The sequence below is a fragment of the Anopheles nili genome, chromosome 3 (assembly GCF_943737925.1).
Source record: "Anopheles nili chromosome 3, idAnoNiliSN_F5_01, whole genome shotgun sequence".
Lineage (NCBI taxonomy): Eukaryota > Metazoa > Arthropoda > Insecta > Diptera > Culicidae > Anopheles > Anopheles nili.
The window spans coordinates 29,259,630-29,279,634 of NC_071292.1; the positions used below are offsets into that span (position 1 = coordinate 29,259,630).

At 46.4% G+C, this 20,005-nt stretch overlaps 4 protein-coding genes across 4 annotated transcripts; 2 read left to right on the top strand and 2 right to left on the bottom strand.

The window, feature by feature from the left end:
• The first annotated feature begins 100 nt into the window (after nt 1-100).
• Nucleotides 101-1,889, top strand: LOC128725294 (tubulin gamma-1 chain-like). The gene is made up of 3 exons (XM_053819028.1): nt 101-149; nt 274-476; nt 544-1,889. Exons 1-3 carry the CDS (start codon nt 101-103, stop codon nt 1,672-1,674), a joined length of 1,383 nt encoding a protein of 460 aa, XP_053675003.1. The 3' UTR covers nt 1,675-1,889.
• Nucleotides 1,890-2,122: 233 nt separating this feature from the next.
• On the bottom strand, nt 2,123-8,570 carry LOC128724021 (WASH complex subunit 2). Its single transcript, XM_053817787.1, has 4 exons — nt 8,480-8,570; nt 7,825-7,917; nt 3,231-7,755; nt 2,123-3,130 (listed from the first exon to the last, which is right to left on the bottom strand). Exons 1-4 carry the CDS (start codon nt 8,480-8,482, stop codon nt 3,000-3,002), a joined length of 4,752 nt encoding a protein of 1,583 aa, XP_053673762.1. The 5' UTR covers nt 8,483-8,570; the 3' UTR covers nt 2,123-2,999.
• A 1,313-nt stretch (nt 8,571-9,883) lies between these two features.
• LOC128723324 (PRKCA-binding protein) lies at nt 9,884-13,407 on the top strand. The gene is made up of 4 exons (XM_053817052.1): nt 9,884-9,930; nt 11,471-11,582; nt 11,644-12,005; nt 12,073-13,407. Exons 1-4 carry the CDS (start codon nt 9,884-9,886, stop codon nt 13,010-13,012), a joined length of 1,461 nt encoding a protein of 486 aa, XP_053673027.1. The 3' UTR covers nt 13,013-13,407.
• Nucleotides 13,408-13,546: 139 nt separating this feature from the next.
• Nucleotides 13,547-19,250, bottom strand: LOC128726313 (uncharacterized). Its single transcript, XM_053820116.1, has 5 exons — nt 19,188-19,250; nt 15,742-15,885; nt 15,439-15,534; nt 15,227-15,327; nt 13,547-14,678 (listed from the first exon to the last, which is right to left on the bottom strand). The coding sequence occupies exons 1-5, from the start codon at nt 19,248-19,250 to the stop codon at nt 13,547-13,549; spliced, it is 1,536 nt and encodes a 511-aa protein (XP_053676091.1).
• Nucleotides 19,251-20,005: the final 755 nt, after the last annotated feature.

A 20,005-nucleotide genomic window follows, 5' to 3' on the forward strand; every position in this document is an offset into this window, starting at 1 on the left:
GGTGTGTTTGCATGTAACGTTAGCATTGTGTGAAAAACGGACGATTTGCTAGTGCTAGCGCACGTTCCAAGGCAACCAAGTGTAGAATCGTGCCGCAAGGATGCCAAGAGGTATAATAACGCTCCAGCTGGGCCAATGCGGCAATCAGAGTAAGTGCCGGTACGGCTGACGCAGTTTTGTGGTGCAATGGCGAGCTGCGGATTGGCCAGGACCGCCATTCGTTTGTTTATCTGTGACGTACCAGTAAACCCCGAGATACTTGATTTGTTTCAGTTGGATTTGAGTTTTGGAAACGGCTTTGTCTCGAACATGGAATATCACCGTCGGGGATGCTGCGCGAGTTTGCGAGCGATGGCATCGACCGGAAGGACGTGTTTTTTTATCAGGCCGACGACGATCACTACATACCGCGGGCGGTTTTACTCGATCTGGAACCGAGAGTCATTCACTCGATCATGGCTTCGCCATACGCCAAGGTACGAGGATAAAGCAGATGAATTCACACCGGGTACTTACCGAGCTGTTTCATTTCCCCCGTTGTAGTTGTACAATCCAGAAAACGTTTACCTGTCGAAGGATGGCGGTGGTGCCGGCAACAATTGGGCATCGGGGTTTAGCCAGGGCGAAAAGCTGCATGAGGAGGTGTTCGATATCATCGACCGAGAAGCGGACGGAAGCGACAGTTTGGAAGGATTCGTGCTTTGCCACTCCATAGCCGGCGGTACCGGATCCGGTATGGGGTCGTACATCATGGAACGGCTGTCAGATCACTTCCCGAAGAAGCTCATCCAGACGTACAGTGTGTTTCCGAATCAGGACGAAATTAGCGACGTAGTGGTGCAGCCGTACAACAGCCTGCTAACGTTACGCCGCCTGACTAGCTGTGCGGACTGTGTGGTCGTACTGGACAATACCGCACTGAATCGAATCGCGACCGATTGGTTGCACTTGGAGAATCCCAGCTTCTCTCAGATCAACACGCTCGTCTCGACCATCATGTCCGTCAGTACGACCACACTGCGCTATCCGTCTTACATGAACAACAACCTGATCGAGCTGATCGCTCCGCTTATTCCGACGTCGCAGTTGCACTTCCTCATGACCGGCTACACGCCGCTGACGACGGAATCGGACACGCAATCGGTACAAAAAACGACCGTGCTGGACGTGATGCGCCGGTTGTTGCAACCAAAAAACATGATGGTATCGACCGGGCCGGACAAAACCAACCACCACCGGTACATATCGATTCTGAACATCATCCAGGGAGAGGTGAACCCGTCGCAGGTACACCAATCGATTCAGCGTATTCGCGAGCGCAAGCTGGCCCAGTTCATACCGTGGGGCCCTGCCAGCATCCAGGTGGCGCTATCGCGTAGCAGCCCGTATGTTCAGAGCAGCCACCGAGTGTCCGGCTTGATGTTGGCGAACCACACCAGCATCTGCTCGTTGTTCGAGCGCGCGTTAGGCCAGTACGACAAGCTACGGAAGCGTGGCGCTTTCTTGGATCAGTTCAAGAAGGAGGATAAGTTCAAGGACGATCTGAGTGAGCTGGACGAGGCACGCGATGTGGTCGATGCGCTCGTGCAGGAGTACGAGGTGGCGACAAAGGAGAACTATCTCAGCTGGCACGCGAGTCGGGCGAACGGTGGCGGTGGTGTCGGCGTAAACTAATGGCCCCGTATTGCCTGATCCCAGCACACTAACCAGTATATTTGCGGTTTGGAGGGAATGTTTTTAATTATTTCGTTACACAAGCCGTTCGTTTGATATAGCAAAAGCACAGTGCAGTACTGTATGCAGCGGATGTGGAACAAGAAGCCGGTGCTCTCTATCGGGGGAGAAGAATCTGTGTTAACTGGATGGCCAGGAATAAAGCTCTAATCGTTTTGTCGCGTAAAATATTTAACAAATCGTGCCAATAAAATGAACCATTGGTATCTGTGAAAAATCAAACATTTCACGTGTTTTGGTTCGCCCAATTGAGCTCAATTATTGGAATTTATCTCTGTCGGTACGTGTGTTTTCTATCAAAGCAAATATCGCGATTTACAAGCAAGTCTTCAATACAAAAATATTAGGGAATTTGTTTCAACGTTTAAATACATTATGTATATGGATAATTCATTTATTTTATTCCTCAGTTTTCATTGCAGTTCTTGAAAATTTAAACAATACAATTTGGTTAACAACTTTTAATCCCCTTTTCCTAGCCACTTCTGCGATGGATTTTATAAATCTAACGAAAAACTTAAATGACAAGGTCCAATATGAATAATTTTTGGGAATTATTTTAGATATCACATCGGATGTACATGATGGGATTAACACTTCCTCTAGCCAATCGCGACGACATGAGGGAAAACATGTTGACGCTTTGCACAAACTAGATTAGAAAACAACATAACAAGAAACCCTCCGAAATATATCTGTATGATACGCTTACTCATTCGCCATAGGTGCCGGTTCTCAGCGACCCACGGATAATATCAACCAATTAGCGCCTTTTTCAACGTGCTGGATACAAGCAATCTGGTATTCGATATGCGATTTGTTGGATATAAATCATGCAGTAACGAACAATAATGTATGCAAACGTAAAATGGAATGTAGAATAGCGTAGTATAACATAGCAACTCAAAATAAAGAACAAAAACGCTTTAAATGAATACTATAGGGAAAATAGAGAGTAAAGTTAGACAACGCTAAATACAGGCGAATACAGATAAGTGGCGAAAGTAAAACGAACACGCATTGCTCAGAACCCAGTTAATTTTTAAATGACTAGAAACCAACCGTCTAGGCCATACCGACATTGGGACGAGTTACAAAAGAGGGTGCAAATTGCAGACGGCTGATGTTACGGTACCGGTTCTGTCCTATGGCCCCTTTCTATGTGTTTCATCCATTCTGCGAAGCGCAGTTTGATGTCGTTTTATACTGTATGCTGTGGGAAATCAAAATCCTCTCATAGAAACATGTCCTTTCATGGCCATGGCTCAAGAGTCCGCAAGCAAGTCTGCCAGAGGATCGTCAACCGGGTGAGTAGTGGTAGTCATCAGTTTTCCTAACGTCGCCACGGATCTATTAGCCGGTTTCGTTATTTGACTGTTTGCCTTTGGAGCAGGTTCTTGAATGATGGAAGAAAATATATACGTAAATGTAAGACGCTTGCCAGTGGCTGAATTTCAATAATTCATTTCGTCCTTTCACCGAACTAGGCTACTTACTGGCGTTGGTTCCGAACAGATCATCGTCATCAGCATCCTCGTCGTCGTCATCGCCCTCAAAGAGACTTTTTCGTTCTTTTTGCCCTGCCTCTATGCCCTTCGATTTGAGCTGCCCAACGATGGTGGACTTTTTCGTACCGAACAGATCGTTCTCCTCCGCATCGGTATCATCCTCATCATCCGTACCGAATATACTGCGGCTAGGAACATTACGCCGAACTGTTTTTGCCTCTGGCTTTGCCGCTTCTATTACCGAGGCAGGTGGTTTTGTAACACCCGTTGACGGAAGCTTTCTAAATAAACTATCATCGTCATCAGCCTCACCGTTACTGTCGCTGTCCCCAAAGAGTGTTTTTGTTGAGCGCTTCACCGCGACTGATTTACCAATCGCTGGAAATGTAGAACTTCTTTCGTCGGCATCTGGTAGCACCAGACGTTTCGCTGGATTTCGCACGCTTGCACTCAAGCGATCGATGAAAGTATTGTCGGCCTTTTCCGTGCCAGCATCCCTGTTACCTGTCGCCGTCGAAGATGAATGACCTAGGGGCGGAAAAACAGCCCCCGGGTGATGCATGGTTGCCTCAACATGTTCGATCTTTACCTCTGAACCGACTACGATGCGTTCGTTAGTAGCATGTGGCTTCTCTAACTCTTTTCCTTCTCGTTCATTATTTACCGCGAGGTCTGCATCGGCCCCTGCATTTCTACTACGAAGACTTTGCCTAGATGGGGGTTTCCGTTTGGACGGTATCCTTGCCCGGCCCTTGTTCAATCCTGTCAACTTTTCCCCATTCGCTTGTTCATCGGTGTTGGATGATGGAATGTCCTTATCTTCGGGGGAAAAACCAGTACGTGATTCAGGAGATCCTACATTCTCATGCGTAGATGCGACTGATGGAGGTCGCTTAGCACCGGGAAGAAGAGCCGCAACGTTAATTGCAATTTTTGTATTCAACTTGTTTATCTTAGGACGCACTGGTTTGCTAAGCTCTCCCCGGTTATCTTCCACCAGCGGTGGTAAGGAAGCCGTGGCATCCCCATGTGGATGATCAAACAACCCTTTGGTAACGCTGTTACCACCAAATTTCTTGAATGCCAATGTACTACCGAAGTCCGGTTGCCTATTGTTATCCGGTTCGTCCGGTGGCGGTTCATCATCGAACAGATACCTTGACTTGTTACTTCCCGAACCGCCCGAAGGTACAAAGTTTAATGATTGGCTTTCCATCGAATAGGGAGCAACATCGTCTTCGATTGGCGGCTCCGAAGTCTCGACGGATTCGGCGGGAAGCAAATGTTTCGGTTGCACTGCCTTGTCGGTGTCATCGTCACCTTCATCGTCCGGTGGCGGCAGATCATCGAAAAGGCCGATGGGGCTGAAATTTAAGGCACTTTTTGGTTCAGACTTTTCGGACGGCAATGCTTTCGGTGGTGTTTGTTCCTTGCCAACAGTGTCGATTTTTTCATCGGTTTGAAGGGGTTCCTTTGTTCGCAGATAATAGTCGATATCGTTCGCTATCATTTTTCCCAAAACTGGAGGCGTTGGTAGCAATGTTTCCTGTGAAACCTCAGAAGAGGCACACTCATCTGAGGTTGATTTCTCAGCAGCAGCGACCTCCAACTGAGCACTTGAGTTATCCGCAGATTCTAACGCCTGTTCTTCGCCAATGTTAGGGTGTAGAGATGACATCGTGGCTTCTAGCTTCGTTTTATTCTGAACCATGAACGAATCATCTGCAGCTTCAACTTTGGGTGTTGGCTCTTCAACAAGAGATTTTTTACTCAAGCACGGGTCAGCAACGGGTTCTTCGGTGGAGGCAACACCTGCAGGAACCATATCGTTTCGCAGGTCTTTCGGCATAGAATCCGTCTGTTGTGTTGGTAGATCTGAAAGGACACCAGCGTTCTGATCTATGGCTTGATTTGCCTTTAGACTTTCGCTCATCGATGAAATTAGTGGAGTATCGAAGACAGACGAAGACGGAGAATCCGTTGTGGGCAGATCCTGGTTCGTTTCTAAAGATCTTTCATGTTTTTCCACTTTTACCACTTCAGTGCTACTGGTTTCTATTTTTTTCTCCGGAGCTGTTGCATGTTTAAACTCAGTAGCGAAAATGGAGTCACTCTCATCACTTTCCGAATCGGAATTGAAAATGGATTTTTTTAATATAACACTCCTAATACTTCCTGCTTCTGGCCGATGTTGTCCGCCAGTAGCAACTTCGGCTGTTATAGGTTCATCTGGATGTATTGCAGAATGAACGGCCTGTTCTTGGTTGCCGTCAATCGAACTACTGCCCAAGATCGGTTGCTTACGAACTTCGTTAGGCTCTGTCGCTTTCATTTGGGGTTGCAAAATTTCAGATCGATTTTTATCAAACAAAGTACCTTCGTCATCGTCCGATGGCGGTTGATCATCAAACAATGACACTTTCGTTACAGTTCCATTGTTTTTTGCGTTCTGTTTTACATCCAACGTATTTGGCCTTCCATAAATAATATCATTGCTGTCGGATCCGTTGTCGAAAAGCGAACTGCCAACATTTGACGGTTTGGTGACCAATGATTTTTCTGCCAGTACAGCAGCTAAGCTCCCCTTGGCGGAGAAACCGCTATTTTTCATCGCATCTAATTTGTTCTTCAAAATGCTCGAAGATTTGCCAAACAATGCTTCGTCATCATCTTCATCATCGGAACTGTCGCTAAAAATCGATTTAACGGCTTTCGTTTGAATCTTTGGTGCAGGAAGGCGCACCGATGGCGCGTTTGGCGGAGCATCACCAGTAACGTCATTCGCACTCGCCTCCTCCGAATCAGATTCATCGAAAATGGATTTCTTCTTCGTCGCGGACACTCTTTCCGTGGGTTTAGGCAACGCTATTCGGTTGGGACTGCTGTAGGCACTCCGTTGTGGTGATTTTTCTGGCTTTGCTTCGTTGCTACCCACCACAATGCCATCGAAATCATCCTCATCTTCCGCAAATAGGTTGACAGCTTTCTTTTCAATTTTTTCGGTCATCCGCGGTGGCACATTTTGCTGCAGCGCTGATTTGTGAGACGTGCTGGATGCGCTGAATAGCTTATCGAAGTCGTCGATTGGAGGCTCATCGTCGAAAAGGTTCGAGGGGATTCCCGACGGTTTCTGATTATTGACTTCTAGCGTTCGATGAACGTTTGGGCTTCTTTCGATGTTCGTTTTTTGCGTATCTAGCGAACTCAATTGCTGCTGTCGACGGAAGTTATTATTCAATTCATCAACTAATCTACCCATCGTACGAGAATTCGTTGAATGAGGAGCACCCGGCTCTTGAGTATTCTTGGCCTTAACTTGATCCATCCGCGGCGGATTGTTAGCTTCCTTTGGAAGCACTTGGCTGGCGTTATTATTTCGTTCGTTCTGTTGTGCTATGTCTTCATCATCACTTTCAATGAAGAGATTAATAGATTTCTTCGTGGCAAACGGCTGTTCCGGTAGGTCTGGTTCGGGAGGCTCGTCATCGAAGAGATTCGCTATCTTACGACCGGCAGGTTGTATACTGCCTTTAAAGAAGGATGGTTTCGTTGTGTCGTTTAATGTTGCAGTTTGCCGTGGTAAAGGTTTTGGTATTGTCACCGATTCGTCCTCTTCTAGGGAGTCATCGAATAGTCCTCTTTCAACTTTTCGTTCGCCGTCTTCCGCGGGAGGGTCTTCCGGAAACAGACTCGGCGGTTTTAGTCTTGCTGCCTCCGACGGATTGGCCCTGGCTATGACGGGATGCGAATTAGGTAGCGCACGGGATACTTTAGCTGAGCTGGCAAATGAATACACAGAAGAACCATCATCACCAGTAATGCTGGGATCGATCGAGGGTGCTCTTTTACGACCAATGCCCTCCGTTCCCCAGATCGAACTTTCCGATTCCGAAGGTGTATGGTTTTTGCTGTTTGGTTGCGATGGAAACATCCCACCGTCATCGGTTTCGCTGGGTGAATCTGAATATTCCTCTTTGCGGTCCGAATTTGACTCGTCGTCAGAATCGATCAGTCCCACGTGCCACTTATTTTGCCACTCCTTCGACCCGATAACGTGCGGTAGTGGACGATCTATGAACGCGAACCTGGGAACGGCCCGCATTACCGTTGCTTTGCTTGCAGTTACGCCTGTCTGGTCCATCAATCGCGTCGCAGACGGAGCGGTATCCTCATCGCTCGAATCACTGTCCGTAAGATCTAGCGTCACTTTTTCGTATGATTGGTACATGCCTTCAATCGATCGTTCGACTGCCAGCTGTACCAGATCGTCCAGTGATCGCTCGGAACCATCTTCCAATCCAGTATCCTTTTGCTGTTCATCCACCTGCTGCCGACGTCGCCGAAGACCATAGAAACTTTCGTCGTCCTCCTCGACACGGTTTTCAACAAACTTTACTTGTTCAACGGCGGAAAATTGATTCGCTGCATTCGCCAGCTTCACTTCCGTCTGCTTGACCTGCAGCATCAAGCTGTTCAGATTGTTTCTTGTTTTGGAGCATTTATCTTCGATGTTCTAAAATGAAAGAATATTAAGATTATATGAGTAAAGTTTATGGTTTAAACATTAACGCAACAGGTTCACCTTTCCGATCGATATCATGTACTGCAGCAGCTGACCGTCCGATTCGAGCGACCAGCTCGGAATACGCTGCCGTAGTTCATCCGGCTTCAGCTCCTACAATGAAACGTAACATTTTCACGAAACCGCACAAGCCATCGAACGACAGGGGATGGAAGTCAATTAAATGCATTTCAGTCCGCAATAAAAGCACAAAACTTTCGAGACTTCCGCAAGGCAAATTTCGCCGAAATAAGATCATAAATCACGCCCCGCAAGCAGTGAGATTGCAACGAAAAGAAAACTTTTCATAAAGTTTTCTCAACGCACCACCGCACAAATGGACTAGTAGGTAGTGTCTAACGCGATGGTCGACACAGTGCGCGGTAAATAGTCGCCGGGAGCACATGATTTGCTCGATTGGGGGTGAGTCGTTTCAGAAGTGTAATCATTGAATGAATTAACGGACTGTGGGCAATATTTCCTGCACGCGCATTCGTGCATTGTACATAGCAAAAAAAACGCCTTCCATCATGAAACGCATGCCTTAACTGTATAGCACCAATGAATCATCCCGAACATTGTACGCAGATTAAGTGTACGAAGCTCCTTATCACAACCAAAGCATAGCTGCTGAAAATGAGCGTGCCGTCTGACCTGTCGTAACTTGTTTACTTACCATTTTGTTCGTTTACTCTCTTTTAGATTTTCGGGGGAACTTAAATTCAACCTCACTCGCTGACTATTACCATAACCGGGGTTCTTTCTGCTTGACACCGTCAGCAGAATTTAAGCAGCCCTAATTTGCTGTATCAGAGTCATATCGTGTGCAGTTGAAAGGTTGCTTTCACGATTATTTGGTTTCTTCTTTTTCTTCAACCGATGTTTCGATTTCCATAGTTTTACTAACTAACTAACGTAAACAAATCACTGTATCAGTACTCAAGGCTAATGAACAGGTTTAGCCTAATGATTTATATCACTTCTGCTTTGTTGCACATCGGATCGTATTTCAACTGAGTTATGAATCGTTATTCTTATTTTTTTTCTTCAGTGAGTATTGCGTGAAATGGCAAGGCAATCCAGTATAAACGACCTTCACTCGCTAATCCGCAATTTCGTGATATAAACTAAATCACACACAGCAGCGGAACTCCAGGTGCATTCTAAAGAGCTTTAAAATGCAATGATATATTATAAAGTTAACGAAAATCATTCGCCAACAATAATACCGACCAAAACAATCGTACACACACAGCCACTTTGACTTTGCAAACGTCAGGAGAGATAACTATTTTGTTTGCTTTTTCAGCCGTCAAATCATTAGACGACCAATTATTTGAATTTTATTTGAATCGCTATCGAAGAAGGATAATGAATAATACTTTAATTTATATTCTGATAAATCTTTACAGTTGAATCGAATGATTTGAGCTTCATATGTATAAATTGGGACAAACCAACCGCACAAATTACTTAAGGCCTCATCAATTGATCATGCGTTGATTTGTATATGACGTACAATTTCATAGATAACACAAATATGAGACTTATAAGCATATTTTATTCTATATCTCTTTCTCTTTTTATACAAAATCTTATGATCATTATGCTCTACAACTCGATGGCTGTGAGCACGTGACAGTTAAAATACAAATCAAGTGTGCTACTGTGGATTATAGCATATTTATGCTAGTTTAATTATCTTTTTAAAATCAACTAGGGATGCAAATGAGATTATCATAATGATAACAAATATATCATTGCAACATGGATTTCATGCATATGTTCCACGCATGAGAAGTTGTGTATGATTGTTAAAATTGCTTGGTAAATTGGCCACAGTTGATCTGGTCGCTTGTTGCTATAAAATCCTTATAGCGGATAATGGATGTTTTCAAAAAGTAACCATTTGAATTTTCGCGCATGCTCGTTACTATTCCTACACGCGTTTACTGTAAAAGAAAACGTCAGCTATGCGATCGATTCCAACGAGTTCTTCGCAGTAGATAACAGTTTAGTTTGTTTAGGTCCTCAGGTTAACCGACGGCACTAGGCGTGCTACCTTGCTACCCTTTCCACCATGTTGCAGGACTGCGATTATGATTATTTCTACGAGGAGGACAAAATGTAAGCTTATCAAATGTAAAAAAAGGGAGACCGCATCGAACTCGCGATAGGGCAAATTAATTGGAGTTTATCGTTTACGTTGCTTATCGTATTTTGTTAATGCCTATGGTGTGCTTCCTTTGAATGTCGATGTTCCACTTTTCAATCGTAAGTGTAGTACGGTGGTCAAATGTCCTTCGAACCGTACCGGTACAATTCTTCCGCAGGACTTCGCCTCGTTTGTTTTGGAACTACAAGCGCCCCCAAAACATATGGTTCCACTTGTTTGCATAAGCGCCGAAGGGTGTAATGCCACATTTTACGCATGCTCCCCCTGACCATTTTCAATGTTCGTTCGTTCGTTACTTTGTATTGTTGTGTGCATTCCAGCTCTGCCTTTTTGTCTTCTTTTTCGCTGGTGTAAGTGTGTCGCACGAATCCTGCGAGCCATTTAGCCTTCGTTGTTGACCGTTTACGGCAACGAAATCTAATGCTTTGATGAGTGCATATCGATTCCCCGTTTCGCTGTGGTAAAGTACTAATAGGAAGTGAAGCTGAAAGTTTACGATGGATGCGCCTCAGGATAGCGAAGCGTGGTGTGAAGAGACAACGTCACTGTTACTGTTTGAGGCTGAAGAGTCTGACAAGTGAGTAGAGTGAAGCGTGGCCCGATTACCGAGGAGCCACAGAGTGAATGTAGAAACCAACGAATCATCATTAGGGCGTTGGATGTTAATGCAAGTTTTTGGTTGGCTTCCCACAATTTCTGCCCCTACATCCGGCTATCGGTTGCAACCGCGGCTGCTTTAGGACTACGCGAAACCAAATCGTTCCTACCAAAACCGTCATCGTTGACCGGGAATCGAATAATGATGGTCAGAGCCTCGTTAGCCTCGAATCTGCCGGAACTACACCGTCGTCGGTTGGTTGTAAGGATGCGACCGAAACGGGTGATTCAACCAATGCCACTAAGGGCGCGAAGAACGTGGACGAGATAGCATTCGTCTCTAACGACGAACTGCCGGATCCGGTGCTGTACGCGGACGGCTGCGTCGATGATAACAAAATCATAATGCTCTGCCAGCGCCAGGAAATGGAGCGCCTGTAAGTGTGTGACGTATTGGCTTGTATGAGCGCGGGTGTATGTGTGTATGTGTGCTTAAGGCCATTGCGAATGGGACATCAAATTCCCGCCCGCCGATAGTAAAGCTTTTATAGGAAGCGATCCTTTGCAAGCTCAAGTCAGTTACCACAGTATCATACAAGGACACTATGCTGCTTGTCTCGGCGATATATGCTTGAAATAGTAGAAGAGCTACAGTGTATCCTGGAATATCCTTCAAATTGGATCGATTGAAAAATCCACAATTTGCCTGCGCTAGATGTATATGTATTAAGTTGATGTTACGCATGAATGCTTCTTAGCGTGTTTTGTTGCTGTCGTTTTGCTATCTTATCCGTAGTGTACTAAGGCCAGATTATGTATCGCGAAAAAAAAAACGCATAATCTATTCTTGTAGAAAAAATTTAAACACTTTGTGTATTCATAACATATTCAAAGGGGAATGACTGTCAGCTCCGGGACGGTCATCATAAAAAAAGATACCAGCAATCTGATTGGTATAAGCATCGGTGGAGGCGCGCCACTTTGTCCGTGTCTCTACATCGTTCAGGTGAGTTCGTTTTGGCGAATCCTAGAAGAGATATCTGCTTATGAATCGCCGTATGTTGCAGGTTTTTGATGGCACTCCGGCAGCACGTGAAGGAACACTCCAAAGCGGCGATGAGCTGCTGGGCGTAAATGGAGCATCGGTGAAAGGCAAAACCAAGGTGGAGGTAGCCAAGATGATACAATCCGCTACAGAGGAGGTGACGATTCACTACAATAAGCTACACGCCGATCCGACCCAAGGCGAGACACTCGACATTGTGCTGAAGAAGATGAAGCATCGTCTAGTCGAGCGTATGTCGAGTAGTACAGCAGACACGCTCGGGTTATCCCGGGCGATCCTTTGCAATGACTCGCTGGTCAAACGCCTGCAGGAGCTCGAGCGAACAGAAACCATGTACAAGGGATTAGTGGATCACGCACGAAGGTAACCAATTTGGCAGCATGTTACAACACAAAACAGATTCTTATATAGATGCGTTGTTCGTTTGCAGGATGTTAAAGGCACATTTTGACGTGCTTCAGACGTACCAAGCGTTTGGAAACATATTCGCGTCGATCAGTGTTCGTGAGCCACAACCACGAGCATCGGAGGCGTTCCGTATCTTTGGCGAGTTGCACCGGAACCTAGAGAAGGACGGAATCAAGATGATCAAATCCCTGAAGCCAATTTTGGCGGACATGGGCACGTACCTGCATAAGGCCATCCCGGACACGAAGCTGACCGTAAAGCGGTACGCGGACGCCAAGTTTAGCTATCTGTCGTACTGCCTCAAGATAAAGGAGATGGACGACGAGGAGCATGGATACGCTGCGATTCAGGAACCACTGTATCGGGTGGAGACGGGCAACTACGAGTATCGGCTGATCCTGCGGTGTCGACAGGAAGCCCGGCTCAAGTTTGCCAAGCTGCGCAGTGACGTGCTGGAGAAGATAGAACTGCTGGAGTGCAAACATGCCCGCGACCTGGCCAGTCAACTGCGGAAGTTTATTGAAGGGCTCGCCACGTTGGCCTCGGAGACGGTCGAACGCCTCGAGGCCATTCCGAATCTCTTCCCGATCGAAGTCGATCTGAAGGCAAGCGCGTTTCAGTACAAATCGACGATCAAGTTCCAGGCGGAAGAGTACACGGATGACGAGGTTCCACAGGCGGAGGAAGCGACAGAGCGTACGACAAGTCCGCCGGGATCCGGCCAACCTGGACCGACGGATGACGATGAGCCGGCACTCATTGGCACCGGGGACGACGACAGTCAGCTGTTGGGTGGCTTTGAGGATATCGATCTGAACAAGGGCACGTCGGCGGGACCGTCGGAAATCGAACTGTTGAATGAGCTTGGCTTGGCAGGGATCGATCTGTCCGTGGGCAGTAAACCCATCAGTCACAATCTGATGGACGATCTGCTCGTGCCTGATGCGGGTTTGTTCAAGTGAACGTGGGATTCAAGACACAAAACGGTTGTTTTAAGCAAACAATAAGAAATATAATTTATACATGTGCTTTTTACCATCCATCAATCTCTGAAACAACTTCATAAAAAACGCGTAGGAATTTCATGTCGATTTGATTAAAGTTTACTATCGTTAACGTACAATAAATAACATTCTTTAAACAACAGGATACGTCACAGATCCAATCCCCATCACGGACTACTTGGATGCTGATCGTGAGCAGAAGCAAAGCGATCACCTCACGAAATCCTGCGTCCTGTTTTTTCGGCTTAACTTGAGGTAACTCAGTCGAAGGGGTTGCTTGTTTTTGCTGTTTTCTTTCGCAACAGCACTTCATAGTCGTTTCGTTTTTTTTTCGTCTCTCGAAGTAAGTCGTCTTACAGCTATACGCTAAACTAACGCGTCTGAGTATTGTCATCTACATCTACACCCTATTGCTACTATTGCTTGGTCCCTTGCTACACTACAATAATCGCCCGAGGACATTCCGCTGAGGGTGGCGATCACACCCACCGACTATAGTGCCACGTCGCGGTACTTCCGGAAGTCGTCTGATTCGTTGCCGAGTGATTGTCGGCTGTCGGTGGCACCGTTTAGGTAGAGATTGTTCCCATACCCGTAGCTGGCCAGTTGCGCGGGGTTTTTCCCGTAGCCGGCAGGACCTCCATGGAAACCGGGAAAGTAACCCCCGGACGGGATTGGGCTTCCTGCGCCACCATAGTTCCCGTGGTGGTGTAGTTGGTACAGCTGGTATGGGTTCAACCCCAGCTGGTAGTGATAATACGCCGGTGGGTACGCACTGTACGCCGGGTTGTACGCGAGGACATTCCATGGATTCATGGCGTAGCTCTTGAGCAGATTGTGCCCGTACCGGTGGTACGGTAGATCGTGCTTTTTCACTGGCAGCGGTGATTCTGAGAACGTGATATTTCCCAGGTTCTCGAGCGATACGCAATTCCGGCCCAATATCTTGTTGTTCTTAGTCGATTCGATTGTGTAATAGATAGGATCGCTCACGGGTGGTATCGAACCATCGGCTAGTGTTGCTACCGTGCCCGGGTGGAGTCGATCGATTGATGCGTTTGTGTCCTTTTCCCGTGGACCTCCTGATCGTAGCGTTCCATTCTCCGGCACATCGTGCAGCTTGTTGTGGATCTGATTTTTCAGGTTGTTGTGCAGCACGCTGTCCGGTTCGTCCGACACGGCGGGATCTTTGGATTTCTTCTCGCTGATCGTGGCGTGTGAGGTGAGAAACTTTGGCGGGAAGATGAAGCGCAGATCGAGCAGAGATTGTGTCTTCTTGCATTCGGGTGCCATCGGGGGTGGTGGTCCTGTTGGCATGGCGGGTGGTAACCCAAAGATGCTGGCGTTGAATTCACTCTGCGATCCGTACAGGTTGTTGTATGCCGTGTACTGTTGCACGATGTCGAGTGAGTTGTTTTCGTGCGGTACGTAGCCGGGGTTATCAAAGCCGGTTGAAGGACGACGGCTTCCTATTGTTGGAGGTCCTTGGGTGCTTCGTTTGCTCGCCCGGAGTGAATTCATACCGGTGGTGGTGTTAAAGGGTGTCGTTGGGGTTGGAGTAGTGAGTTGCAGACGAGAAGCCAGCGATTCGAGCTGCGATAGGACCTTTTTCTCTTGTCGCCATCTAAAATGCATCAAAGACACAGAGAGATTTGAGCTTAGCGGCGTTAAGTTAAATTAAGTTAAGTTAAGAAAAAAAATATTGTTGCGGAACTAAATTTGGGTACTTGGTAAAACGAATGGTAAAAGTTGGGTTTTATTTGCCTAGGACCAGGGCTCAGAAAAGCAAAGTAATATCAAGAATGTTTTCATATTCGTACCTACAGTAGGTAGTTTACTTAAAGGAATTTAGCTAATCGGGATGATTATTTCGTTTGACAAAATATAAAGCTCATTGAGGCTTGTTTTACAAACACCACAGAAGCACATCTTGAGTGAAAGTAGAAACCGCGCCCAATTTGTAATGCGCATTCGATAACGACGATAGATTTGTGTATCGTTTGATCACGAGAGAAAATGGTTGCATTTTATCAGGATAAATGGTGTTTTCTAACGAAAAGCCTTCACGCATGCATGCCGCGGCGTTACAATTAAGCGATTTTGAGCATAGCAATCACCCCGGTCGGGCCAATAAGTTTACTGCCTTCGTTTGTTGGATCCCCTTTAACTTACCTCAGTGCGGTCGGAATAACGCACAGCAGTGCTAAACAGTTGACTATTAAACGTATTAAATATCCAATTAATTCCGTTAGCCCGTGTGCCGATTGGAGACCCTGGGGGAGTAGGAAACAAAGTGTAACATAAATGGTATATTATGCGCCGGTAGCCTTTCTCTACGCGAATACGGCCCAGCCCGGACGTTTGACGCGGTGGACGAATCTTACCCAATACTGTATGGTCATGTACATGACTAGTGCCAGTTCCGGTACCGACAGCACACCGATAATGATCGACCAGCTGAGCAGGCCCCACGAGATGCCCTGAGGAAAAAACGGAAATGGTTACGGCGATTGCAAGCGAACGGTTCCGGTGGGGCAATTTATTCTGGTGGTGTTGGTCACTTATGTGACCTGCAGCCAAAACAAAGCTACATCAAATGTATTCGAATGCCATATTTTTTTGTGAATCATACAATTTAAATTAAAAACTGCTGCTTTAATTGTCAGTGGCCTCAAGGCGGTGCTTACCGTCGACAGTCCATGGATCAGGATGGCCGAGGAGATGAAGAGAATAAAGAACTGAGCGCACAGTAGATACGCCGGAATGGGCAGGTCACCGCGAGCCTCCAGTATCCAGGAGATTTCGCAAGAGAACGCCACCAGGTAGGTAAGCTGCGGGAAAGAACGAAACAAAAACAAAGAAGCGTGTAAAAAACGTGCAACCGGGCAAGGAAATGAGCGTTTCCGGTGTTCGGAAGGGCGGGCGAATTAACGCTAAAAAAAGCAAAAAATGGTAAGAAAAAAAAAAGTCCAAACTAGTAACCGACGAAAACGAACGCCTCTGCGAACGAAATGTAACAACAAAGCAACCCTAGAGGAAACTGTCAAACGGAAAGCGAAAGTAGGCTGGCCCGGCGGGCCTTTTTGAATGCACACGGATGGCGTGTTGGTGGGCGATCGCGGATAAGGTTGCTTATGCTTCGAATATTGGAACGTGCGTCCTTCCTGCGCACTACCCTGATTTGAGGCGTGCAGCAACGCGCGCAATGTACGCAATGTATGCAACGGTAGCCACCGCCATTACGCTCGGTTTGAGTGTACTTGTACCCTGCCGCTGGGGCTTCTGTTGTTACTGTTACTGCTGCTTTCCACGTCGTCGTTGACCTCTCCGGACACTGGCGAACTTGAGTTGCGCGCCAAATTGCCCGCCGAGATGGGGTTGAACTTGAGGGAGGCGCGTGCTAATGGTAAGTACGTTTCGTACCAATTTTCCCCCTCACACAACAAAAACCACGCTAGAAAGGGAAACTTACGCGGGAAAGCGGGTGAAGGTGATTTTCGGTTTTCCCTCCAACGTGAATAGTGGAACTCGTACTGCTAGTACGCTAATATTAGCTTCCATGCGAATGTAGAAAATCGAAATAAAATGCAAAGCAGTATTATGCCTTGCCGATTAACTTAAGACGATTTTTTTATTGTGGAAAAAGAGTGTGAGAGAGATAGAGAGAAAGGCGAAAAAGGCTTCGCTATTGAGGGTAAATTTAAGTTTATGGGAAAAAATCGGTCACTATAATTTAAACCGACACTAATGGCGATCGCTTTGCTGAGGTGCCTCACCGGGCGTCGTTTAATTTTGTGCAGGAAAATGATGACCAATTATGACGCCCGGACGCTTTTCCCCGCTGGTGGAAAGTATGCAAAATCGCATGCTAATTGGACCATTTTCCTACGCGGGGCGTTCAAGGGCGATACAGCGTGGATGCGGCCGTAAACGTTTACGATAACAAGCCCTTGAGCGATGAAGGTTGATTGGAAGGTTTTGATCTTTTTTTTTATTTAATGTTGGATTAGCAAATTTAATTCATTGAGGAGCCTGCGAAAAAAAACCACAGTTGGCACAATTTGGAAAAGCTTCACAAAAAGCTTTTTTCGTATCGAAAAGCGTTATTAAGTCCACCGGTACAGCTATCATGTGGTTTATAAAAATTGACTAACGATTTGGATACGTATGTGGGTCGAAATAAAATATTCACACCGCAACAAAACACCTGAACATCAGCATCAAATTAATTGATGACAAAAAAACCCAAATTTCCCCTAATCAACGCGGAACATAGCCCAATCGCCCAAGCGGCTCGTGTGTGTGACTATGTGTGTGAAGAAAAGCACCACCCATCCAGGAGATAAGTACGGAGCCCACCCGCTGGCAAGCCGTGGCCGCTGACCGGAATAACAGCCAGCTGTAACGGGTGGCCACGGTGAGCCAAAGCCCCGTTTCGGTCACTTGTGTCCCTCTTATCTGGTCGCCGGAAAAGAAGGAAAATTTCGGGGCGTTTTGGAGAAATTGCTACTGCGGATTGCCACGGGCAGCTCTCCAACGCGCACCCAATGTACCCGGTTTGGCCTTCCCTATTAAGGTCAGCTTCAAGAGGGCCTGCAATTAAACGGAACCTCGGTGTGTGGACACGTGCAATGTTGCGTACATTTAACGCGAAGGAAAGGAGGCCACATTTGCGCATAAACGATCGACCCTCGGTGTGCTTGTGTGAGCGAATCTCCCCGTCGACGCGGTCGTCTTCATCGTTCGGCAAGGGTCAGTCGAGGGCATACAACTGAGGGCATACTTCTTCCCTTTTTCCCCCGATCACTGCATTGGTGGAGGCGAACATTTCGGTCAGAAGTGAAAATTTTTGATGGCTTTGCACCACGCGTGAATCATCGCGTATGGAAGATTGAATGTGTGATGTGTCGTGCAGGACGTTTTTTTATTTGGGTACATAAATGATCTCAGAGACCCTTTCAGTTCCGCATTGGCGAAAGAGACAGAGAAGGAAACACAGTTCAGTTGTGGTAGCGCTAAAACCAAGGTTTCTTTTTCGTAGTGTAACATAAAAATAACCAATGGGAAGCCAAAACAAGCCCACGTGACGGGTGCGGAATAAACGATTACGTTTGTTTTCGCCGTGGGAAAACACGACCTGGTTAGCTTGGCTAAAAGAAGCACTGGCAAACTGGCTGCTTAGAATGAAAGTACCTCTCAGAAGAAATTTGGCAGTTTTTGTTTACCGCTTCAACCTCATGTTTCTCGCGCCATCCAACCGGTTAGCCGGAGTAAATGACGGAACTCCCCTCAAGCGCGACCAGAGAAGCTTTAAACCGGCTTGCAAACACGCAAATGGCGCACGAGTGGGCGTGTGGGACGCCTTTTGTTTGGGACGCCAAAACGAGTGCGCGGTCAGTGAACCGATCGTGAACCGATGACGACTTAATTGGAGAATGCCTGCGTCGTAAGCTCGAAGCGAATTGCGTGAGCTTTCATGAGTCGCCGGGGGTCAGTTCGAAGGCGAAGGAGCGTTCAAGATTGAGCTTAAGCCGTGTTAGGTGGGTTAGGGTTAACGTGCGCGATTACCGCTAAGTGAGCCGATAAGATATGATATGTGGGAGCCCGGTTGGTCGATTATGCAAAGGAAAGGTTTTTTGTTGAGGTTGCGTTCATCGGGCGTTAAATTTGACCATAATCGTGTTGGAATTTTGAAGCTATTTGTTCACTGGTTTGCTAAGACCAGTCAAATGGATCGAATTTAAGGGCCACAATTAATTAATTTAGGCCATTATCATCATCATTACTATTCAAAATAGAGAAATCGTTTAGTTACCAAAGATTAAGATCTTTTTTCTAGGAAGTAATGCGTGAACAACTGAATATTTAGCAAATATCTCATCGAAAATGCTTTGTATTACCATTTAGCTCAATTAGTTTAAAAGAAAGGTCGTTTATTCGAAGTCACTCAAACAGTGGAAAGATTTTTTATGGATGTTTAGTTTATAAGCCTTATAGAATAAACCTTCTAGAATATAGGTTTATTCGCATTATTGAACGAAATTCTAAAACTTATAATATGCTCAATTGAAAATTGGTGCTCTATGGCGCAGTCGGAAATCGATCGGTTGAAGGAAGCAAATGCGAAACTTACCAATGATAAGCATGCTGATACGCAGCAGTAGATGAATATGTTTCGTTTCGAGAAGTATCCCATTGCTGCAGTCCACACGGTCGGTTACTGTTCGATTCGGGTAGTTTCGGCCCAAGTCCACCCCCTTCTCATTGGCATTTAAATATCACTGTTCGGCAAAATGGTGTACCACCATCCGATCAATCACTGTTGCCGCAAGTCGGTTGTTCAAGAGTGGCACTCTTGCTAGAAAACGTTCCACCAAGCCTCTACGGGGTACGGTTGCGTACGATCGTGGCCGTGGCTAGTTCACTTCCGTCAGCCGACCGATCGGCGTCTGTGGGTCGGGCACCATTTTGCCACGGGGATTTAGCGTCACAATTTGAATTGCAGAAACCCAGAGAAGGCTCGAGAGACACTAACAACTTCTCAGCGAGTGAGGGGGACGATAATTTCGCGCCGGTTTTGCACCCAGCTGCTGGCGATGGTGATTCGGGCCCAATTTACGATCTGCGAATAAAAATCGGTTGGAGAATAAACAAAACGAAATTAAACATGTGTTAACCGATGAAAAACGAAATCAGCATGCTGGGCACGTTAGAAAAACGCCCCGAAAGGTAGAAACTAACTCTAAAAGAAACCCAACAATAATTTAAATATTGCGAATCAAAAAATCGGCACGGCCTTGCAGGAAGAACGATTTTATAGGTTCGGTTTGGGCTTTCAACATCTGCTCAGCTCGTACGGGCGAGTGCAAATACGAGTGACGGACTGTGGAATCGACCGAAAGACGAGAGATCTCCAAACCGGGAAAACTCGTTTGTGACCGGTAACGCCAT

What these genes read in the sequence shown, in the direction of transcription:
- LOC128725294 (XM_053819028.1), top strand. Translation starts at nt 101, where the DNA reads ATGCCAAGAGGTATAATAACGCTCCAGCTGGGCCAATGCGGCAATCAG. An exon ending in GGGCCAATGCGGCAATCAGA is followed by an intron (nt 150 to 273) that starts GTAAGTGCCGGT and finishes GATTTGTTTCAG; the next exon opens with TTGGATTTGAGTTTTGGAAA. An exon ending in TGGCTTCGCCATACGCCAAG is followed by an intron (nt 477 to 543) that starts GTACGAGGATAA and finishes CCCCCGTTGTAG; the next exon opens with TTGTACAATCCAGAAAACGT.
- LOC128724021 (XM_053817787.1), bottom strand. An exon ending in ACATGATATCGATCGGAAAG is followed by an intron (nt 7,756 to 7,824) that starts GTGAACCTGTTG and finishes CTTTCATTTTAG; the next exon opens with AACATCGAAGATAAATGCTC. An exon ending in TCTGTTCGGAACCAACGCCA is followed by an intron (nt 3,131 to 3,230) that starts GTAAGTAGCCTA and finishes CCATCATTCAAG; the next exon opens with AACCTGCTCCAAAGGCAAAC.
- LOC128723324 (XM_053817052.1), top strand. Translation starts at nt 9,884, where the DNA reads ATGTTGCAGGACTGCGATTATGATTATTTCTACGAGGAGGACAAAAT. An exon ending in CGTGTCTCTACATCGTTCAG is followed by an intron (nt 11,583 to 11,643) that starts GTGAGTTCGTTT and finishes CGTATGTTGCAG; the next exon opens with GTTTTTGATGGCACTCCGGC. An exon ending in TTAGTGGATCACGCACGAAG is followed by an intron (nt 12,006 to 12,072) that starts GTAACCAATTTG and finishes GTTCGTTTGCAG; the next exon opens with GATGTTAAAGGCACATTTTG.
- LOC128726313 (XM_053820116.1), bottom strand. Translation starts at nt 19,250, where the DNA reads ATGGGATACTTCTCGAAACGAAACATATTCATCTACTGCTGCGTATCA. An exon ending in TATCAGCATGCTTATCATTG is followed by an intron (nt 15,886 to 19,187) that starts GTAAGTTTCGCA and finishes TCTTTCCCGCAG; the next exon opens with CTTACCTACCTGGTGGCGTT. An exon ending in TGATCCATGGACTGTCGACG is followed by an intron (nt 15,535 to 15,741) that starts GTAAGCACCGCC and finishes TTTTTTCCTCAG; the next exon opens with GGCATCTCGTGGGGCCTGCT.